Source organism: Syngnathoides biaculeatus, chromosome 20 (genome assembly GCF_019802595.1).
Source record: "Syngnathoides biaculeatus isolate LvHL_M chromosome 20, ASM1980259v1, whole genome shotgun sequence".
NCBI lineage: Eukaryota > Metazoa > Chordata > Actinopteri > Syngnathiformes > Syngnathidae > Syngnathoides > Syngnathoides biaculeatus.
This window is the reverse complement of record NC_084659.1, coordinates 11192695-11213543: the sequence shown is the minus strand read 5'-3', so window position 1 is coordinate 11213543 and position 20849 is coordinate 11192695. Positions and strand designations below refer to the sequence as shown.

The window sequence follows — 20849 nt, the reverse complement described above, 5'->3', positions numbered from 1 at the left end:
GGCCCGCTCGTGGAAGGGATTAAAATCGCAAGTCAGGGCAGCGCCGTATCTGTTTGCAAAAAAGTCAAGCACCTGAAAATATACGAAATATAAGTTTTGTTCCCCTCTTTTTTCTTGGTTACTTCCCACCACTGTGTGCAATGCAAAAAAAATAAGAGTGGTAGCTTGGTAGACAAGACGCTGACCGGACTGTTTGGGATGTATTTATTTAGCTCAGGCAGCATTCCAGGCTGGAAAGATGGAAAGTCTTGAGATGACGCGAAGGCTCGCAAAGCGCACTAACATATTTACGCTCTCTTTTAATTGCGCTTCAACAAGGGGTCAGGCTGCACATGTGCGCCTGCACGAAACCACCCTGAAGGTAGCCGAGGGAGGCTGGGCGGCCCATTGATTGTATTGGTTTGATGCCGACGCCACTCAGTCTACGGGGGCGGGCGTTCCACAGAAACCCCCTTCTTTAGGAGGGGCTCTTTTTTTTATGAATGAATACTCACTACAATTTAACCATGGAGCCGTTGTCTACATGGGAGCGAGTAGTTTCACCGACAAACATTTTGACGGCGTCACGGCTCCGTTAAACTCACTCCTGCTGATCATTTCACGACTTTTACCCGCACGGGCTCTGCTGTAAAAGCAATTTCGAGGGGACGGCGGGATCGTGGGAAAGGTCGCGCACATAAGACACTTTATTCTTTGTTTCTGTTGTTCTTGGGTAATTGATCTCCCTGCGGGTCCGCGGCGGAGAGCTTCAAAGTGGGCCGCGGCCATTCCACCGAGTGGACACCTTGCGTTTCCTCGGTCGAGTTGCGCTTTCGGTCTCACGCATGGCGCTAGGTTAGTCGCCATCCCATCAGCTTCAACAGAAATAAATGTTACTTAATTGAGTTTTTGTACGTCTTTTGCTCTGTATTAACTAGCAAGTACTGTTGGGCTGGAAAAAAACGGGAAACTTGTACCATCTTTCAAATCAGACTGGGGAAATCCTACAAATGTAAATATAATTCTCTGAAACTTTCTTCTGAATTAAAAAAAATACGACATAGTATCAAGTGGATTATTTTGTCCTGATCCCCTCACGTTTACGCAATCACTTGTTGCTAGGTAGAAATTGTGTTTCACACTCAGAGCTGGATTTTATACGACTGCTTTACGCCACTAGAATTATGAGTATTTGTTTCTAAGTTTATTTGTTCACTGTAAATTCACACTCTTATTCCGTATTAATTATAAAATACAAGGAAAATCAGAGGTGGCAAAAGTACAATACTCATATTCCGTACGTAGGTTGAGGTACAGATATCATGGTTCAACTCTTGAATTTAAGTTGAAAACAAAAAAGGGGGCAGAAGCAAACTCTGACATTTACTTAAGTCCAAAAGTAAAATAAAACACCCCTAACCCCGTCAACTAATCATGTGATAACTTGGCAGAACAAACATAAAAAAGGGTTACTCAAAATAGTTTCTCCTCCGTTTATTGGAATTCCCGTTTTAAGTTTATGCATAAAACGAAAGTGAATTACGCATTGCGCATTCAACTAAACCACGTCATTTACGAACGTACGCTAGCTTAATGCTAACACTCAATGCAAAACGCCATATAAGGAAAAAAAACAGCATCCATTTTGCATGAGTCACAATCCTGGAGGGAAAAAAAAAAGGATATTTGAACAGAGTCGTGCAGCCGCTCATGAAGACAGACAATGCAGCGATGCGATACAGGCATGTATTCTTTATCCTCTTTGAAAAACAACTGCACCTCACTGAGTCATTCAGTTGCGAAACTTTTCTTTGTGTACTATGCATGTTTCGACTATACTGACCTCTGGTGGCCAACGTGTGCACACCATGAGCTCAACATCAAGGCAGGGAAGCAATAAATCATTAAACTCATTCATTCCGCATGAAATGAGGCTATATGGCTGTATGTTTAATAAAGCAACGAGTGGTATCCCGCCCCCCCCCAATTAAATAATGGGTAACAAAAGATTTTGAAAAGTCATCTGAAGTAGGAGGACCCTCCTCCATTTTGGAGCCGATATCATCAGCAGGCCACCAATGAGAAGTGAACTTTCCTCTCAATGGCTGTCTGCTGCTCGCATTCCATTGAAACGTGTGAAAATGTGAATTTAATTCATAAATGCGGTCTGTCACGACTGGCCCAGCGCCAGGCATCCGTCTGCTGTGTTTTCTCTGGCCCCACTCCAGACCCCCCTCCCGTCCCCACTTTCCCAACTCCTCCTCCCCTTCTGCCCTGCGTGTCCACCCACGGGAGAGGTGATTTCGTCCCCCCCCCTTCTCCTATTTTTTTAAACCTCATCCTCATTGAGCGCTTTTTTCGAGAGGACCGTGGATGCGGTTAGTATGCTTCTTCTCAGACGCTCCGTGCCGATCTGTCACGCCTCGCTCCACGGTCGACCTCGGTTCCGCGGTGCGCTGTAAGCCGAGTTGGGTCGCTTCTTCCGCGGCGTCCCTTCGGCGCTCCCCCGGTGCTCACCGTGTCCCCAAACTTCCAGGCTCCCCTCTACCCCAACCCCCACGACTCGTGTCATTTCAAACCGCCACGCATCTGGCACTCAACTGGATAACAAAATCTACCATCACATTTTTGTTTTTGTTTTTGTTTTTTTTTTTGGGGGGGGGGGACGAAGAATTATGAGTGGACGGGGGGACGAGGCCGGCGAGAGCTCGCAGGAGCCCGCAGGGGCCGCGGAGCCCCAGAAGAGGAGACCGGGGAGACCCAGGAAACTCCAAAAAGTCAGTATGAGTTCATTCCTCTCTTCATGCAAACATAACAACAAGCGACGTTCCTCTTAAAAAAAAATCGTTGCATATTTTTTTTAAAAAAGCACATTCGAAAACTGTCAAAATTTGCACCCATGTGACACGTTTGTGAAAGTTAAAAAAATAATAATAAAGTGCGTTTTTTTTCCCAGCCTGGAAGGTTTAATTAGATACATCCACGAGTGCAGTTTCCAGACACCATGACAAGTGGGAGATTTTCCCCTCGAGTATTTCATAACCAGAAACACAATCGGAATTCTAATTTGCATCGTAACACTCCGGCCAACTGTGTTAAAAACACACGCAAGGAATTTGTCTCCTGCAGTTGGAATCTCTCGAGCATGGAAGCCAATTTTTTTTTTTTTTGGACCGTTATTGTTTCCCTTAAATAGCGGTTATCGTGAAAACCATATCTTATTGACTAGTTTTGCAATCGGAAGTCCAGAAAATATGTTTGTTTGCAATATCTCAAGATTAAGAGTGCAAACAATTTGCAGTTTTTGGTAATCTAATGCAGAGTTGAGCAACAAAAAAAAAGCAAATGTACTTGATTTGCTTTTGAAGAGGCACCTGTAATCTAGTTTTCACACAGAAAAGGTACTAGAGGATTAAAAAATATATATACACAAAGTACATAAAGTTGTGTAACAGTGCTTTGCTACTGACTGAAATGAAGAGTGAAAATGTTGAACTCGGTACTAGTGCCGCAACATCAATGTGCACATTTCCACGGATTTCCAGATGAACCAAACAAAAACAAAAAACCTGGCTTTAAAATAGGTGAAGACGCTATCAGGCCACACATGCGCGCCATTGTTGCCCACACTCGCAATCTTTTGTTTGCGGCGCTCTCGACCCATAAAAGCAGTGACCAAATGGGAGACCACCACCAGTAAATGAGCGCATGCTTGAAAAGAGGGGTTGCCCAGTGTGTGTGTGGGGGTACGGTGAGGGTGCGGGTGTGGGCTCCCCGCTTTTGTTTCCTGTTCTCCACACCCATGTCGCACCCTCCTCCTCCCTTGCAGGAACCCAGCGGAGAGCCCGTCCCCAAGCGACCGAGGGGCCGCCCCAAAGGAAGTAAAAATAAGGGCCCCTCCAAGGCAGCGCAAAAGGTGACTCCCAAACACATACACGGTCCTCTACAAATACAGTAATTCCACTAAATGTAAAGTGGGGGGGGGGGGAGTCATTGAAATGTTTGGTACACATCTAAAAATACTGCACGCTCTTATTTGATATCAGCTCAGTAGTTCTGGAAACATTTGCAAGCCCGCTGCTGATTAATTCAACAAGGTATTGTCTTTCTCTTGGGCCGTCACGTGCCCGCATTAAAAATGGAGCAGGTAGAACCGGGACGACAGAGCGCAGACTAGCGGGCCAAGCGTGGCAACGGCGCACAAACTTGATTTCCTAAAAACAAGAGCGAAACGACCACCTGTTATGGCGCTAAACACTTACGACGCAATACAACTTGATTATTATTAAACTCGCTATCATCTGTCTTCTCGTGGGGTCCTCAACATTTGTTTTGTCTGCAGAAAGCCGAGGCGACCGGGGAGAAAAGACGCAGGGGGCGACCCAGGAAATGGGTAAGTGGTTGGGCGTCTACTACTTGTGCAACCCGGGACTGAAATCTTCACTTTGGAAAATAATCAGTCGGCACGCGTTTTTCTGCTGCGCTGCGGATTGTGTTTCTATCGAAATCCCTTAGCAGTGACAGCTAATTACATTGATTGCAAATAAAAATGTATCTGTAAAATGTTATTGTCTATTTGGTAATGCATATTTTACCGCGGCACGGCTCCTTTATCGTAACTGTGCTGTAAAATTGAATGGCTGGCTGCATGTGGAGGTGGAATAATAACAATGCGTGACTCTGTTTTCGTGTAGCCATTTTGTCTTTGGCGACTGAGAAGCTGCTGATTTTCCATTGCGTTCCTCTGAATTATTGAATTATCAAAAGTATCAAGATTTTTGATTTGAGGATCGATACATACAAGTCAGGCATCGGAAGTAGTTTTTTTTTTTTTTTTCTTTTTCCAAAATTGGCCCAGAGGGATCGGAAGGCTTTTCATCCTGAACGCGTTCGCGCAGCCGTGCTTGAACACCAGGTTTTAACAGCCAATAGACGAGAAAGCCCGAGAGAGAAAGAGAAACACTTCAAGTGACGGATTTTATTACCGCGCGCTCACTTCCTGTTATTGAAAAGCCTTTTGTAACTCAACGCGTAGCTTTGCCACCTGCTTTTAATACATCTTGAGAAATGACTTGTGGCGTCATTAAACGGGATTATGTCGCCTCACTGGTTCACTTTTCTCTGCAGTGTAAATGCGTTCAAGGAGATCCCATACCCCCCCCCCCCCCCAAACCCCAATGTTACCGTTATCAGTCAAAGAAAATGTTTACCCTCCAGTCCGACCACAGGAAAACTGAAATAATGCCTGTGACAGCTTGAAGGCCTCAGTGTTTATCAGCACCGAAGTGGCAGGCATGATTGATAGCGCAAGGAAATGGAGTCAGAGGTGCCACCAGGAAGGTTTGTGCCGCGATGGGCTGTTTGCGTGTTCGCTAGATTCCGCATTTTGTCGCCGCCGCTCTCTTCTGGTGGTCTGCTGGGCCTCAACGGCAGCGGATCGAGGGAGATACGTGGCAGACCCACCCCCATAAGGTGAAAATTTGCGATATAGCGAGACCGTTTAAAAAAAAAAAAAAAAAAAAAAACTTTTACTGGATGTGCAGTGTTTGCCAACTTCTTCAGACGGGCTTCAAGTGAGGAAGTTGATCACATGAGCTGCAACGCCAGCAAATCAGTTTCTCAACGCAGCTGCAAGGCCGCCACTGAACCATTGAACTGAACTGATAAGGAGGCGCTTGAAGTTTGCCGCAGTGCTTTCTTTGTACTGGTGTTTCTGCCGGTGCCTGCGTGTCCCAGGTACACGCACCTCGGCTCCGACGCCCACGCTGTGGCCTTGACATCAACTCTCGACGGTCTGCTCTTTAGATAACCACTCCACAACCAAAAGCCTCGGCCTTTGAGAGTCTGTCTGGATAAAAGAACTGCTGTACCAACGTAACAAATTTGCCATTTTTCACGACGATCGAGCATAGACGTCGGGGATAAAGATAAGATCTGTGCAGTGGCAGCTGGCACGTTCCCATAAAGGCGCATTTGCGACACAGTAGGCTTTCCTGGATTTGAGTCAGACACGTGGCCATGGAGGGAGAACGGTCATCTGTGGACCACTTTGTTTCTTGTTCCTTCAGTGATGGGCCCTAAAGGAAAACCCAAAGTATTTCCCCCCCCCCTTGACAAACAAGAAAAGGAATTTGATTTCCAGAGCGCTTGGCTTGCTTCGACGCAATGTAACAGCGATTTGAATTGATCTGAAATCAGTGGGGCGCAAGTGCTTGCCCGGTCTTGTTTGCAGTTTTTGGAAAGTCTCTTACTATTTGATGTGCGCGGAGAAGGCAGAGATTTAGATTCATGTATCAGAGTTGGGATGCGTTGTTTACGCGTTGCTTCATCTGCTGGCGACAATGCATTTGACCGAGTTCCACCAGAGTCCGGAATGGGTCAAAGTCCAAAATAAATGCTTGCAAACTTCAGCTGATTTGAAATTCCCACCTAGGGACTCCTCCAGGTAGGACGCCCACTTTCACTACACTAACAAAAACAAAACGTGACCGTTTTGAGGATGACTGTACCTTGACTCACGCTCGGACTTGGGAAATGAGTCAGGCGTTTTCTTCCATGGATCGTGACCTCCAGTCTGATGTTTTTTTCTGTGTGTGAGGACAGGCTCGTATTGAGTCATGCCAAGTAGGAAATGCGCCGCATGTATTTGTAAGGCCTCTCTTCATCACTCCTCTGACTTTGTCCGCGGCCTTCCTCTCCGCCAGCGGTCCAGTTCCTCTCCGCATCCCCGCTTCCTTCCACACACAGCTGCCCCTTTGTGTTCGAGCCCCCCCAATCCCACCTGAAGTTCCTCACACCCGGGGTCACCCTCGCGCCCATCTCCCTCTTTTCTGCGACCGCACAAGTCCTCAATGGAGGCTACTGTGAGACTAATACGCCCCACATGCAAACCCCGCGGAAATGACCGGCTGAATGGAAGAGGAAGCGCAAGTGTTTTGGCGCGAGCGCGTGTGAGGGGGAGTCGATGGAGCGTGAAGACGAGAGGCTGGAAAAAAAAAAAAAAGTCCAAAAGTGCGCGGCTCTGCTGCTCTTGGCTTCGGGTCAGACAGCGGTGGCGAGTGCCAAGCCTTGGAGAAGCCAGTGGGAAGGGTTGAGGTGATGAGAAGCACTACTTGGCTTCTGGCCAGCAGCCTTGGAGAACCCTTCGCGACAATCAGTGTGCGAAAAGCTGTTGCTTGTGTTCGCAAGGGATGAAGATTCTATTGTGATCAGTCACGAGCCCTCAAAAGCCGCCGAAGCCCCGAAGAGAAAATAGCGAACTAAGTGTGCGGGGTTTCTTGGCAACGCTTTTGCACGATCCAAAGTGAGTCAGGAGTGAATCAAGTCCTGTGGTGCATCAAAGTCTTACTATTTTGAACATTTACCCGGCTCCAGGATGAGTCATGCTCAGTTTTTGACTAAGTTTGTGCGTTAAAAAAAATGTGCTGTGACTAATATCTCCTTGGCTCACTGACAATGTAATTTCTTACATAGCTGACTGATAAATCAGTTGGGAGAGGCTCCAGCTTCCACGCAATTTGGAACAGGTTTTGTGGTCAAGAAAAGGGAAGGATGGAGATCGCTCGGTGGGTAACGTATTGCATTTCCTAGATGACGTTCGTGCAATTGGCTTAATTCCTGGTCGATGACCACTCAGCGTCTTCCAGCAACTGAAAATCCGATCAGTCCGTGGTGTAGTCCGCCTCGTGTCGAGTCTTGATATCCGGCAAAAGACTGGGTGGAAATTAAGTTTTCTGATTCCGGTGCACCGATACTTAAATGCCGGACAGGTGATATCATCGTGTAAATGAAACGTTGACGCCCCACCCCCCAAAAGGAGCTAGCACAGGGGCGGCTTGTGCACGCCGACTCGAAGTGTTTCTCTCCAGGTCAATGTGTGCGTCAGCTGCACACTGTGTCAATTCTTGGGAGGATTTTACTTTTAAATGAGACAAACTGAAGGACTAAAGCAAGGCACTGTCTTTGCAAATGTAGACAAAGGGACTCAATAGTGCGGTTTACAGAGCTCGTCATTGCGCAGCTATTACTTGAGAAAAAGTTCACCCAGTCATGGTGTGCTGTAGGCGTTTTTATGAAAAGTGGAAATATGTTACAAATTACAATTGGTGCAGTTTTCAACAGCATTTGATTTTTTTAAACTAGTTTGTAGGTGAGCATGATCCTAACCTAGCTAACGTTGAATGTGGAAGGAAGTTAGCGATTGAGATCCGAGGCGGGATTTGAACCCAGAACCTATCGTCCGTGAGGACACAACATCGAATTATGTTTAACGATCCACACTCATTTACAATATTTGGCTCCATAATACTGTAACTCCCCCGGTAGACCGTTTCCGTGCTTCGGTGCTGCTGTTTTGGTTAGCGACGGAGGTGAAGTGGGCTTATCAAGCCTCTCTAAATATATCCAGAGAATTAAAAAATAACATCTTTTCTAGTTTGTTTTTTGTCTTGTGTTTTTAATGTTCTTGGCTACATTTTCCTTCAGTTATTTTTAAACGGGTTGTACTAGACCACACGGGTTCCCTCGGGGTGTCTGCAACGGGGCGAGCGGGAGAGACCCCAGAGATCACACACATACTAAAAGGAGTTTTTGAGTGAGGGGCATACGGAGAGGGGGGAGGGGGTGTCGGCGGCCAGAGAACGCGCCTCATACCCCCCCCCCCCACACACACACACACACCTTCCCCTCGTTTTGCCTGCAAGAAGGGCTGAATTCCAACCAATAGAGACCTTTGTCCCGGCATTAGGAGGTCTCCGGGGACCTTAGTGGATTTCCACAGGTCACCCCCGCTTATCATGCGCGCCCACCTCTCTTTTTTTTTTTTTTTTTTTCCTGCTGCTGACTGTGGAACACTTGAACCATTTCACACTAACACAGCTATTTGACATTCTCAGAGTGGAATTCTTCCTTTATTCCCCTCGCACAGAGGGATGAGGAAATTTGGTCAACTGCAAACTTGGCACATTGTTTGAACTCTCTGGAATTCCCCTGGGGGCGGGTGGGGGGGTGATTTTGGGCCATCATCCTTACGCTACCGCACGCAAACTGATTTGTAACGACTCTTCAAAATTTTTTTAGATGAGTTAAAAAAAAAAGGTTCCCCTGCTGTAACGATCCTTGTTGAACAGGAACTACAAATAAACATGAAGTAGTGCATTTGCAGAGGGAGTGGGGTGGGGGGGGGGGGCACTTAGCTCACCGACTGTTTGTTTTACACAGGAAGCTCCGCAGCTGTCACGGGGTGATCTCCGTGCCGTCTCCCCACAATGCCGCTGAAAGAGGGGAAAAAAAAATCCTTAAAATAGATACGAACTTTCTTGCCATGAGCGTATTTGCGCCGTCGTTATGACGAGGCAGGAAGTGAGCCGTTTCAGGCAAGACAGGTTAATTCATAGCATGTGCAACTCTGGGAGAACAAGCGGGAGTGGAATTCCTCTCTTTGTCTTATTCTCGTTTGTTTGTTTGTTTGTTTTTAATCCTGCAAACTAGTGAGTCACATCGCGTAGTACAGTACCGTTCAGTTATTTTTGACTTTTCGGGAGAGCTGTTTGCATTTAATTTGTAGGAATTGCTGGTTTGAGTTGAATCTTGATTTAAGAACGTAGGCGCAGTGGTAATGTTGAAACTGTACATAATGTTACGGTGACTTCAAACATATTATTATGTATTGTTTTTTATTAACACTTAGTAACAATACTGAATTTTAATGCTGGACATGATGGTGATATATGTGGATTATTTCTTTGGAAAAAAGTCTCGGGTTTTTTTAGACTTAGTGTAAAAAGTGGGGAACCACTCTTGGGGGTGGAAAAAAAAGAGCCAGGGCAAATTTGTTGCATTGCCTTTTACCCTGATTTTTTTTCATTCCCCCCCCTCCAGATACTCTGGGAACAGATTTCACTTCAAACAGCGGAGGCTCCTAAATGGAGCCAGTCCAATTTGTCTGCGCCTTTCTTTCCTTCCACACCAAGCACCCCCCCCTCGAAAAAAAAAAAAAACCGTTTCCAAACAAAAGGCTGCTTGTCTGTGAGGAATTTTCCACATTCCTTACAACGACGGACAGTTTTCTGCTCTACAAAGGGCCCTTCGGCAAATTCCCCCTAATCGTCGGACCCTGATAGGTGCAATTCATAACTCTGGTGGGGGCAGCGGCTGTCGGGACAGTGGGTGGCGTCAACGGGTCAGCGCGTGGTGGGAGAGGAACAACTTTTTTGAAAATGTGCACCGTTTCCAGCAATGTTACCCTCAGGTTAGCACAACATACGGCACTTTCCCCCCGTTACGTCCGCTGGGTGTATGACTCGTCCCGCGATAGCGTGACGTGTTTGCCTGACCCCGGTAAAGCCCGCAAATGTCTGTTTGAACTCCGGGCCGTGTGCTTACCTGCGTCGCCACGGCGACCTGAGGTTTGCATTGCCGATGTTGACGGAAAAGCTCAGTGTTTGGCCAACGAGGAAGCGGCCGATAACGTATCACCTTGGGTTACATTTAGAGGAAGGTTTAGATATGATCGAATTCAATTTTTTGCGGGGACGCAGGTCAACCTCTAATTGGTTTGGTTCTAAAAAAAATATATATATATAAAGACCCCACCTAAAGCCACACACAGTCAAAGTCACAGATTTTACAGTATGGCACAAGAGGATGGCAGTGGTATTACATGAAGATCACAATGCACGGTGTTGTTCAATAGCGAAAAAATCCATTTTGATCCCATTATTCAATTACCGTAATTTCTGGTCTACAGAGCTCACCTGGTTATAAGACTCACCCAGTAGATTTGTGAAGGAAATACCATTTGTTACATAGATAAGCCGCACTTGTGTAAAAGGTACACAGAACGTTTTCAAAGTTTTAATACCTTAGTTTAGCTTAACATAGCAACAACACGGGAGCACAAACAGGGCTGGTTAAAAAAAAAGAAAAAAAAAACATACCGGTAAAAATCACTGAGACATGGCAGTAAAACATCAGCAACACGCTAGCGCAGCTTTAACAGGGCCAGTTAAAAAAAATAAAAAAAAAACATACCGGTAAAAGTCACTTCCTCGGCACATATATTCCACTGGTCTCACTCTTGCGTTTTCCCGCTCGAGGGCCCCCTTGCGGCCGTTAGAAAAAAAACACACAAACTAGCCGCATCACCGCATAAGCCGCAGCGTTGAAAGCGTGGGGGAAAAAGTTGCGGCTTATCGGCCGGAAATGACGGTAAACGAATGGGATAATCAGGAGAAGAATCGATTCAAATATTCAATAGCTGCAGCGTTATGGCCCGACTGAAGTTCAGTTCAACTGGGAGATGCTAAGATGCAAAGCAGTATTTTAATATGAGCTATGGCTTTTGCTTGCTTCAAAACAGCAAACAGGTGAGTTTTTCAACAAAGTAATGATAGGTCCTGCCCCTAAGAAAATAATAATCTGCAAATGGGCAAAAATACGCTTTGTGCTGAAAAAAAAAAACCCAAGGTAGAACAAAACTGAAAATGATTTTAAAATAAATGTATTTTGCGATTGAGATGTAATTGCATAATGACGTCAATATTTGGACAGGCACCTAAAAATTCATCATTCCAGTGGCATCTGCTGTATCTCCGGGCAGACGGTGTTTATTCCCAAGCGCTCCACAAACCTGCCATATAGGTAAAATGTTCACCAAGGCAAAGTGCTCTATTAGGCCCAGTTGTTAAACTTTAACTATTTAAATGTCAGGCATTCCGGATTTTTACAGCCTCCGACACCCAACGACGCAGCGCTCCGTCCGACGCGTATCCCATTACAGCCGCTTCGCCCAGGCGGCCATGTGTGTTTGTGGAGGTCCGACCTCGCCGCTCCAATTATCCAACCGGGCTTCAAAGGAGGTGCAAAGGTTAGCGGGCTCACTAACGGTTAACTAGAGCAAACAGCAGCTCCTATCTTAAGGGAGAATGAAAACCTCGGCAAGGACAGCGGAGCCGGAACCGGTCGCACGTTGTTTACGTGCAACGCGGTTCACCTTTTGGACTTCTCCACGTTGGAAATGAGTATTTGTCTAAAAATTTGACAAAAACATGAACAAATTTAGAGATGCCGATCACAAAATGTAATAAATAATATATGCGGATTGCTACAGATGTGTTTGGCGAGTTGAAGTCGGTCGTGAGAACTTTTGAACGCGAGCCAGCTTACTAAACTGTGAAATTTGATTGGATAAAGCAGGGGCGTCAAACTCATTTTTGTCGTGGGCCACGTTGTAATTACGGGTTTCCCTCAGAGGGCCGTTGTGACTGTGAAACCATGAAAATCTGTCACCTCATCATATTTACACGGGAAATTTATGAGCTAGTTTTGGAATTACAAATATAGGTTAAGGTGTTTTTAAAGTATTGCTGATGGTTTGGTACAATTTGATATTTTGGTACAGATTTGAACAAAAATCATTTGGCAGGCCGGATCTGGCCCCAGGGGCCTTGAGTTTGACACTGGTGGGTTAAAGAAAGACTTGTGAATATAATTTTAATTAGATGAGCCCGCACTAGTAATTCTGAAGGCCGTGAGGAGATTTTAGATTTTATTGCCATGGGAACATGGAGACTGAAATCCGATTGGACAAGTACATTCACCTTGTTTTCGTAATACAATTCTAATTCGAACTTATTTTTACAGACTCATAATTGGAAAATTTCCAAACGTGAGTAGCTTCACAACTAGTGCCACGGGGGCATTTTTCGGAAATTTAACAAGTCTTATCTTTGGTCATCTTATTGCCCAAATTGGTGCCGTATCGTTCGCGTTGAAGCTGCTCGGCCCGAGTTAGCCTAACTTAGCGCGCAAACGACATTACCTACGTAGAATATACAACGAGGCCCAAACATCGAAGTTGGACTCAACCTTCAACTACAAGAGTGAGGGCCATTGGGGTTTTGAATCCCTCCCATCCACATATCCTTTAAACCGCCATGTCCTTTATATTTTCACACAGGTAAAATTCAGGTGAAAATTCACATTTCTTGCACGTTCTTACAAAGCAGACGTGCCCATCCTGATGTAGTAAAGCTGTTTTTTTTTTTTTAACCACACATACTGTATCTAAGCGCTATAAAATGGTCACGGCATTTGTGCATGCGAGGATTTTTTTATTTTTTTTAAGTGACTCAAGTTGAGGCTAAAACATTTGGACACAAAGGAGAGGAGCGAGCCGACCGGCCTTGAGTCTCTTATGAATGGCGGCCTGTGCAGTGTACTTGCTGGGGAGTGAAGGCTTTTCCCTTTGATCGGACGGGACTTCTGGGTGGGTGAAAAGCCCGGGAGGAGCGCTCGCATTCTTCCAGCAGCAGACCGGGTGGGGGATACGGGGGGGGGGATTGTGTTTCAGCCGAGAAAGGGGTCCCAACCGCACTCCCCCTCCTTTTGAGTCATTCTTACCCAACATTCCTTTGAATGGGCTTGCCCTCGCGCTACGCCTCAAGCTGTCTCCCGACTCGCTTGTACGACCGAGCAGCTGCTGGGGCCTACGAGTGATTCATAGTGTCAGAGCTGGGCGACATCAAAAAGCCGCCACAGTAAGTGAAAGACAATGTGGTGATTTCTCTCTCTTTTTTGGGGGGGCGGTGGGGGACAAAAGGAGCGAAAGGTCTTGGCGAGGGCACTGGGAGAGAAAGAGCAGTCTTTGCCAAAAGGGAGTCGATTTTGTAAAATGGTTACTTTTTTATGGTCTATGAGAGGAAAAAAATACAAAGAGGTATAAGAATAGACATGGAAATAGATGAAGTACTGCAATATGTGGTACTTTTATATGACCTTCACCAAAACAACCACAGAAGTACAGTCAACCCCACATGTAGACGTCACAAACCTTCCGATTTAGAACGCGGGCGCCATCTTGGTTTAGTGAATTCACGCAAATACACGTAACTAAGAAGGAATCATTTCAGAAAGGCGTATGAGTGGGGGCGCACTGCTATGTTATCGGTTGCTCAAACGGGCATCGTAAAGAGATAGGTTACCGACGCCCACAGTTGTGTGGTCCATTTGTGTTTTTCCGAGGCGTGTGGGTCGATATTGTCGATCAAAGAACACTTCGTGTCGTATCGGTTTCTCATGAGCCCCGATAACTTTCCAAAGTCTTTTCAGCCACCACGTGTCACTTTTAACAGTCGTACGAACATTTGTGTAACTCCGGTCTATATCTAAAAGCATGAGAGTGAACGGCGGCCCCGGATGTAGTCACGTGGTTGAAAACAGTTTTGTATTGAACATTCACACATTTGCATCTATTTTGGGGATAGGGGTATCCATTATTTGCGTAAAGCTTCCTTTTTGCACTTTTTGTACTCCTCTGCGTTGGTACTTTATGATCCTCACTTTTAGGTGCTTTGCTGCAATGGATGTGAGCTTTTATTCACTCTTTTTCCGATGTAGGGTCAAAAATGAAGGGATTGTATCAGGAGGGCTGACTTTCAAAGCATCTCTTGTCAAAAACTTTGATTTTGTCACGCTATATACACAGACATCCATTCGCATTTGATCTGCCGGCAGCTGCAGTCAACTTTGGTACGTGCTGATTTATTTTTAGCCACTTGAGGAAACTTAAGCTCATTAAACAGTAGATGAAGCCGCTGTGTTTTTGCGCCCATCTTGTGTTACCCGTCCGGTGTTGGCGCGGCCATCCCGTGGCTGTTTTTTGGCCTCTCGGCATTCCGGCGGGGTCCAAAAGCCACCAGCTGCTGAGAGCCATCTTAGCACGGGGAAGCGCCGTTGCCCGCAGCTGGCCTGGATTACGAGGACAGGATACACCTCCGTGTTCTCCTTGCATTCTCAGAGCGGCCGGGCCGCTCAGCTGTTAGCCTGCTGTAACGCTACTTCCTGTAAAGCTTTAGGACGGCTTAGGACGGCCCTCACACCGCACCGGTGTCTGTGCAGTCCTGAAGAAAAAGCTACATGAAAGTAGCGTTTAGCCACAGAACATCTCGTCTAACACCGGAAGTATCGGTTCCAACGTCAAGACAAAATTCAGTGACACATTTTGGTCCGTCGAGGACATCGCGTTGAGATTCAAGACTTCCGTCTGTTGAGTCCTGAAGCGCTTTTTCCCAAAGTCTCAGAGAGAACTCAGCCCAATTATGTGATTTTTGCCCCGTAGTAGCTTCTAAGTGGATCTCTATAATGTCTGACTGATAGAACTGTGGGGAAAAAAAACAACATCCAGCCTTTGAAACAATATCTTTCTCTCTCTCGCATGCTTTCGTGCTTGAGTTTAGACTTGTTTGTCTTTGTCGTCTTTTTGCGTTGAGCAGTCCCAACACGTTTCAATCCCGGGAATGTTCCATTCTTACGTCGTACACGCGGAGCTTAGCGCTGTCCGTCCGAGTACGACGTTCCCGCGGTTTCGGCTCGCTGAGGTCTCGATCTCGATGAGGTGTGAAGGGCAGCTGCATCTTATATACTGAAGTCATCCGCTGGAATTCTCTTGGCGCTTATAATGCCCCCGCGGTGGGTATTCGCTTCCTTTGGCCCGTTGCCATTTGCCATAAAAGTCAGGCTAGCCCTGGGATACTCCCTATAAAATTGTTGCCTTTTTATGATCGGTCAGTTTATATTGTTTGGAGTTGACTTTGGCCACGGACCCTGGCATGTCACGGACTTGCCATATTTGTTGAATCGGATTTATATGTCGGGTTGTCGTCACGCTGAAAGTCAAAGATCTTTATTTTCAGCGTTGGAGTGGAAGCGCGGAGGTTTTTGCGGCAACGCTGACTGCAGCTTGGAACAAATATACATTTGAGAGGAAAAGAAAGTGAGACCTGCCCGTAAAACGCCAGACCATAAAACATTTTCCGAAACTGCATGTGGGACTTAATGTATGTTTTTGCAAACTGGAGCAGGGTTGGATGTTTTTCTTAGTAAGAAAAGGCTTCCTTCCATCTTGCCACTTTACCCCGTCGCCCTCCTTAAGTGAAAATGTTTCCAAGATTCTAGACCTGAACGATTCAATTCAAACCGAAGTGAAAAGCGAGGCTGGTTTTAGCAAGTGTTTGTTTCAGTCTTGCCAAGTAGGAGTAATCACACTTCTCCCTGTCTTGCTCTCTTGCAGCCACAGCAAGTCGTCCAGAAAAAGCCTGCTCAGGTAAGCGATCCGCATCATTTCACAGCGTTCTCGTTCGGCACATCAAATCGTTTGACGCTCGCCCGAGTGATCTCACACAAACGCACGCCCGGGGTGCGAAGTCGTTTCGAAAAGCTACAAAAACTTGCAAAAGGCAGGCCCACAATCAATATTAATCAAAGTCACTTGCTCAATATGTATTTTCGTTTTTTGAAACACGAGCCCGGAATGTTCTCACTTCTTTTAAGTCTATTCAGGACGGCCGGCGCATTCAGAGGCTGGATTAGTCTGGTTTGAAGCGCAAGTTCACCTCGAGTTCTGCGAAACAAAAGAAAGAGAAGTCCTTTGTCTAACTCTGCGAATTCCAAGGCAAAGCACGCTCTCCCGCTCTCCCGCACGTGCAGACGTGACGTCCAATTGCGAGCGCGCTCATGAGCGAAACACCGCCCGGGACCCCCCACCCCCAGCATGCCCTCACTGTCCAGGAATCTACCCACCTCCCAGTGTTTGCTGGTACAGGCCGCTTGCATAACTCACCTCTGATTTGTGGCTTTGTGGGAACGGGGCCTGAAGTAGTCGGGAGGTGCTGTGAGGCCCGGGGGTTTTGGGGGTGGGGTGGGGTGGGGGGAGGGGTTGCAAACCATAAAAATGTCATTTAGCTCACCCACCTTGATGGGCTGCTTTATCGCAGGCCAAACAGAAAAACCTCAAAACCGTTTCATTCCGGCGTGCAGGTTGGGGTGAGCCTTGATACGTTTGAGCGCTAACTTAACTCGTAATCGCTCGTACTGTACTGTGTACTGTGATGAATTGCTTTTTTTATTTAAAGTATTTAAGTAAAGTATCTGTACTTTAATTTGATTACCGACAAATGGACCTGTGGCTGTAAAGCAAAGTGTGGAGAGTCTCTGTCGCTGAAATAGTGCCATCATGCAAACGAGTCTTTATTTCCATCATAATACAGCGACAAAATTGCAAAGTTCACCTTTTCCATATATTTTCCTTAACGGCATGCAAATCACCTTTGTGAAGTCGGCGCAGTATGATTAGAGGTTCTTTTGTGGCCGTCGGCCCGCCCACCCCCGCCCGTCCGCGGCTCTGTTCTGGTCTGCGCCCGTCACACGTGGTAGCGTTTAGCCGGCTCTCCGAGGCCGCCGTACGCGGGCGCTAATGAATGGAAGCTGATCTGCGGGTTTCAGAAAAACGCTCAATGGGTTTCCCCTCCCGTGGCCTGGGAAAGGGAAGGGGGCTCGAGACTGTGCCAGTTAGCCTCTCCGTATACGCAATGAAGCCGTGTGGAAAATGAAATTCATCTTGTGGGCGCAGGGGATGGGAATGTATAATTTCCGCTCAGGTGATGGTACGCCCTCGATGATTAAAAAAAAAAAAAGGTAATAAAATCGGCGAGAGATTGGAAACAAAATTCGTCACAAGGTAGCATCTTCTTTCCATCCCAAAATTATTATTTCTCATCTACTCTCTTAAGTAACTAACTAACTCTCTTAGAAACACAAAAATCAAATGATGACGACTTTGGATTTTTTTTTTCCCCCCAAGCGTCTCCGTTTCTTCTGTGAAAACACTGAAAAACGCCGAGTCCTAACAAACCTGTTGTCTTGTACTGATTGATTTCGCGTATCGCAACTGATCAAAATTGATCCTTCTTCCTTGCCAGGAAGAAGAAGAAGAGGAAGAAGAGGAGGAGGAGGAGGAGGAAGAGGGCGGGGAGTCCCCGGAGGAAGATTAAGCTTCCATACCATGAAACCTCTACCTCATTCAGCTGTCAGGTCTTTCAAAGGGAAAAGACTACCTTGACCACTCGTTTTTTAACCTTTTCCACATGTCCTTTTACTTTTCCTTCAGTCCACGTCCAGTATTTCGCTTTGTCACTGGACGCGGGGGACCCGTCACCGAGCAGGCGAAAGACGTTTCCCCTTCCAAAACGCCGCAACGTGCAGAAACGCCTTTTTGGCGCACTCGGAGACGCGCTCGCGCTTCACGCTCTCCCAAACAATTTTTTTGTTTTTCCATTTTTTTATTTTCTCGCAGGTCTTCTACGGCATGTTATACCCAAACTGATGCATGACCACCAAGGACAGGGAGGCGCACATTTTCCTCAGGGCAGTTTTCTTCAAATATTCCTGAACTCAAGCCAAGCTTGCTAAAGTTGTTCGCTCAGCCCCCCCCCCCCCCCCCCAAAAAAATCACCTCACACTATCTTTACATTTAGTAAACACCAAAAACAAAAATCCGCCCATTCAAAACCACCGTAATCGGATTTGTGATCATTAATATTTAACGGGTTTACTTTTGTTCCACCACGCACACACCAAAGGATGACCGGTCACGATAATCATTTAGCGATATTCCCTTTTGCTGACTTTGAAGTGGAAGAGAGGAAAAATGCTCCAATTCCACCTGGTGTGACGGTCTCAGGGCTCCGCCGTGCTGGAAAGTCTCCTTGTGATGAATGCGCATGCGTTACTAACAGGGGAACTCTGGGTACGTAGCAGACGTTTACTGGGAAATCCTCCGGTCTCAAAGTTCCCCTTCTTCTACATAGAGGGAGCTAAAATATGTTATAACTTAACCCTAACCTTAAAACAAAAGTTGAGGAAAAAAAAAAAAGACATGAACACTCGGCGACAAGTTGTGGAATGGCACATGCATGGATGGGGATGTTTCAGAATGGCCGGAAGTTGACAAAATATACGCGCATGCCTCACAAAGAGACTTTGCAGCACCGGGAGCGCTCAGACCGTCACACCGGTTATTGTTATGCGTGTAGCTCGGTTAAGGAAGAAAAATATCCAAGAATTACACAATTTGATTTAAAATGTTCGAGCCTATTTGAATTCTGGGTAACTAATTTAAAGCCTGATTCCGACACCGATGCTGCCTGGGTGCGACCTGGGTCAGGTGGTCTATTTAGTTCTCCTAATTTCACCCCCAGAGAAAAATCTTAAATACAATTGTAAATATGTATTATCGCTGTCAAGTGGAATTCTCGCATCAAAAAGGGCAGATTTTTTTTTTTAAACGTTATTAATCACTGTGTCCTTGGGTTGCATTCACGTGATAAATACGCGCCCTCAATCAAATGGCCGCCATTTCTACAGACGAGCTTGGGATTGCAGACAAGATCACCATGGCAACTTCCACAGACACATGTGCGAAGCGGCGAGCGGCGGATGTTTTCCGCCCACATGAATTCACTCGATGATGTCGCCAAAGCTAGATATGTACAGAAGATCAAACTCTGTGAAGATTTCGATCCGTATACTCTCCACGACGACGTACTTTGAAAGGATATGAAAGACTTCCCTGAAGTAGAATATCCGGACACGAGAAATACACATTTACCGCTGACGAAATGATCAGAAGAGAGTTTCAAATTGCCATTTGCCTCGTGTACTCGAGCTGCGTTCAGATCTGCACGTCGTATATTTGCAAGACACTTTTTGTTGCCATTTTTCGTAGCTCCATTGCCTCCCTCATGCCATTTAATCTTTGGAACACGGAAAAAAAAATCGCTTCCCAATGTCTTAGTTTCCACGATTTCCACATCCGTAGACGCAACAAAAAAATGTGGCATGATGACGATGGGCAGCTGACTGCTTGTCTGCAACAATGGCGGTCGAGTACCCGGATGAACAAGCGCGACGTCACGTGGAACCCAACCATTGCTCAAGCAAGCGACGTGTTTAACACTTTACCGCATTTGTCAAAATAACAGACCTGCGCGGCGCTCGACCAATCGTATCAATTCATGAAAAAATGTAAAATGCCTGAAAGCGATGATATTGCTCCCGTTCTGTCCTCCAGCCCACTCGTCGTCTAAAATAATGACCAGATGATCATAATCAAGTATGACATTCTGAGGATTCCCATGCCTTGAGTAGATTTTTATTAGTAGTATTTTTTTAAAAGCTTTACTTGTCACTGACTTCAGTTCATATCTCGGTCTCATTTTTCCGGGCTCAGACGTGCGTTTCGCCGGAGTCGCCGTGTCCTTGGTGGGATCGCAAATCTCCGGTCGGTCGCAACCGAACTCGTCGGCATCCGTGTGCCGCGCCCGTTTATCCGTTCGCGGCCGAAGTCGTTTGCCCACGCGCAACATAGCTTTAAACCTTCCTCCGTTGTTGACTGATGCACTGCAAACACACCCTGTACTGTACGACGCTCAGACGGTCCCGCCTCGCGAAATAACCTCATGAAAGAACAAAACGCTTTACCTCAGAACACACGCCATACCTGGATTTGTACGTGGCAGCATAGCATCGGACATCTCATCTCACACTGTAACGCGCGAGGGGGAGCCTCGCGTTGAAATAAATCCGCTTGCGCGCCAGTGCTTTGTGGTCACTGATGCGCGGCGCCTTCTCAACAGTTACCCCCCTCTCCACCCACCCCCCCCAAAAAAAAAACATAAAAAAACTACCTCTGACTCAGCACAATCCGCTCTTGAATAACGCGCGCTTGTCGCCGGAGCACACTCGAAGCGACGCACAGGAAGGCAGTTGTGCGTCCGCGCGTTTGTGTTGGAACTGATTTTATTTTACTGTGTATCGAAAGCGAGGTCATGCTTGTGAAGAAACTGCATATTTTTTTGTCTGCAACTGTTGTTTTTTTTTCTGTTTTGATCAGGCGCATCCGGAGTGACCGGTGTGACGGTCCCTAACCCTAACCCTAACCCCGTGCTGAAAAGTCTCCTTGTGATGAATGCGCATGCGTTACTAACAGGGGAACTCTGGGTACGGAGTAGACGCTTACTGGGAAATCACCCGGT

The 20849-nt window shown here is 46.4% G+C and overlaps 1 protein-coding gene across 1 annotated transcript; it reads left to right on the top strand.

Annotated features, from left to right (window-relative positions):
• Window positions 1-2274: 2274 nt before the first annotated feature.
• hmga2 (high mobility group AT-hook 2) lies at window positions 2275-18252 on the top strand. Its single transcript, XM_061807825.1, has 5 exons — window positions 2275-2756; window positions 3809-3895; window positions 4322-4372; window positions 16049-16081; window positions 17736-18252. The coding sequence occupies exons 1-5, from the start codon at window positions 2655-2657 to the stop codon at window positions 17805-17807; spliced, it is 345 nt and encodes a 114-aa protein (XP_061663809.1). The 5' UTR covers window positions 2275-2654; the 3' UTR covers window positions 17808-18252.
• The last annotated feature ends 2597 nt before the right edge of the window (window positions 18253-20849 follow it).

Excerpts from the sequence above, each read along its gene's own strand:
- hmga2 (XM_061807825.1), top strand. The coding sequence starts at position 2,655 with ATGAGTGGACGGGGGGACGAGGCCGGCGAGAGCTCGCAGGAGCCCGCA. Across the intron at positions 2,757-3,808 it reads GACCCAGGAAACTCCAAAAA|GAACCCAGCGGAGAGCCCGT; the intron begins GTCAGTATGAGT and ends CCTCCCTTGCAG. Across the intron at positions 3,896-4,321 it reads CCTCCAAGGCAGCGCAAAAG|AAAGCCGAGGCGACCGGGGA; the intron begins GTGACTCCCAAA and ends TTTTGTCTGCAG.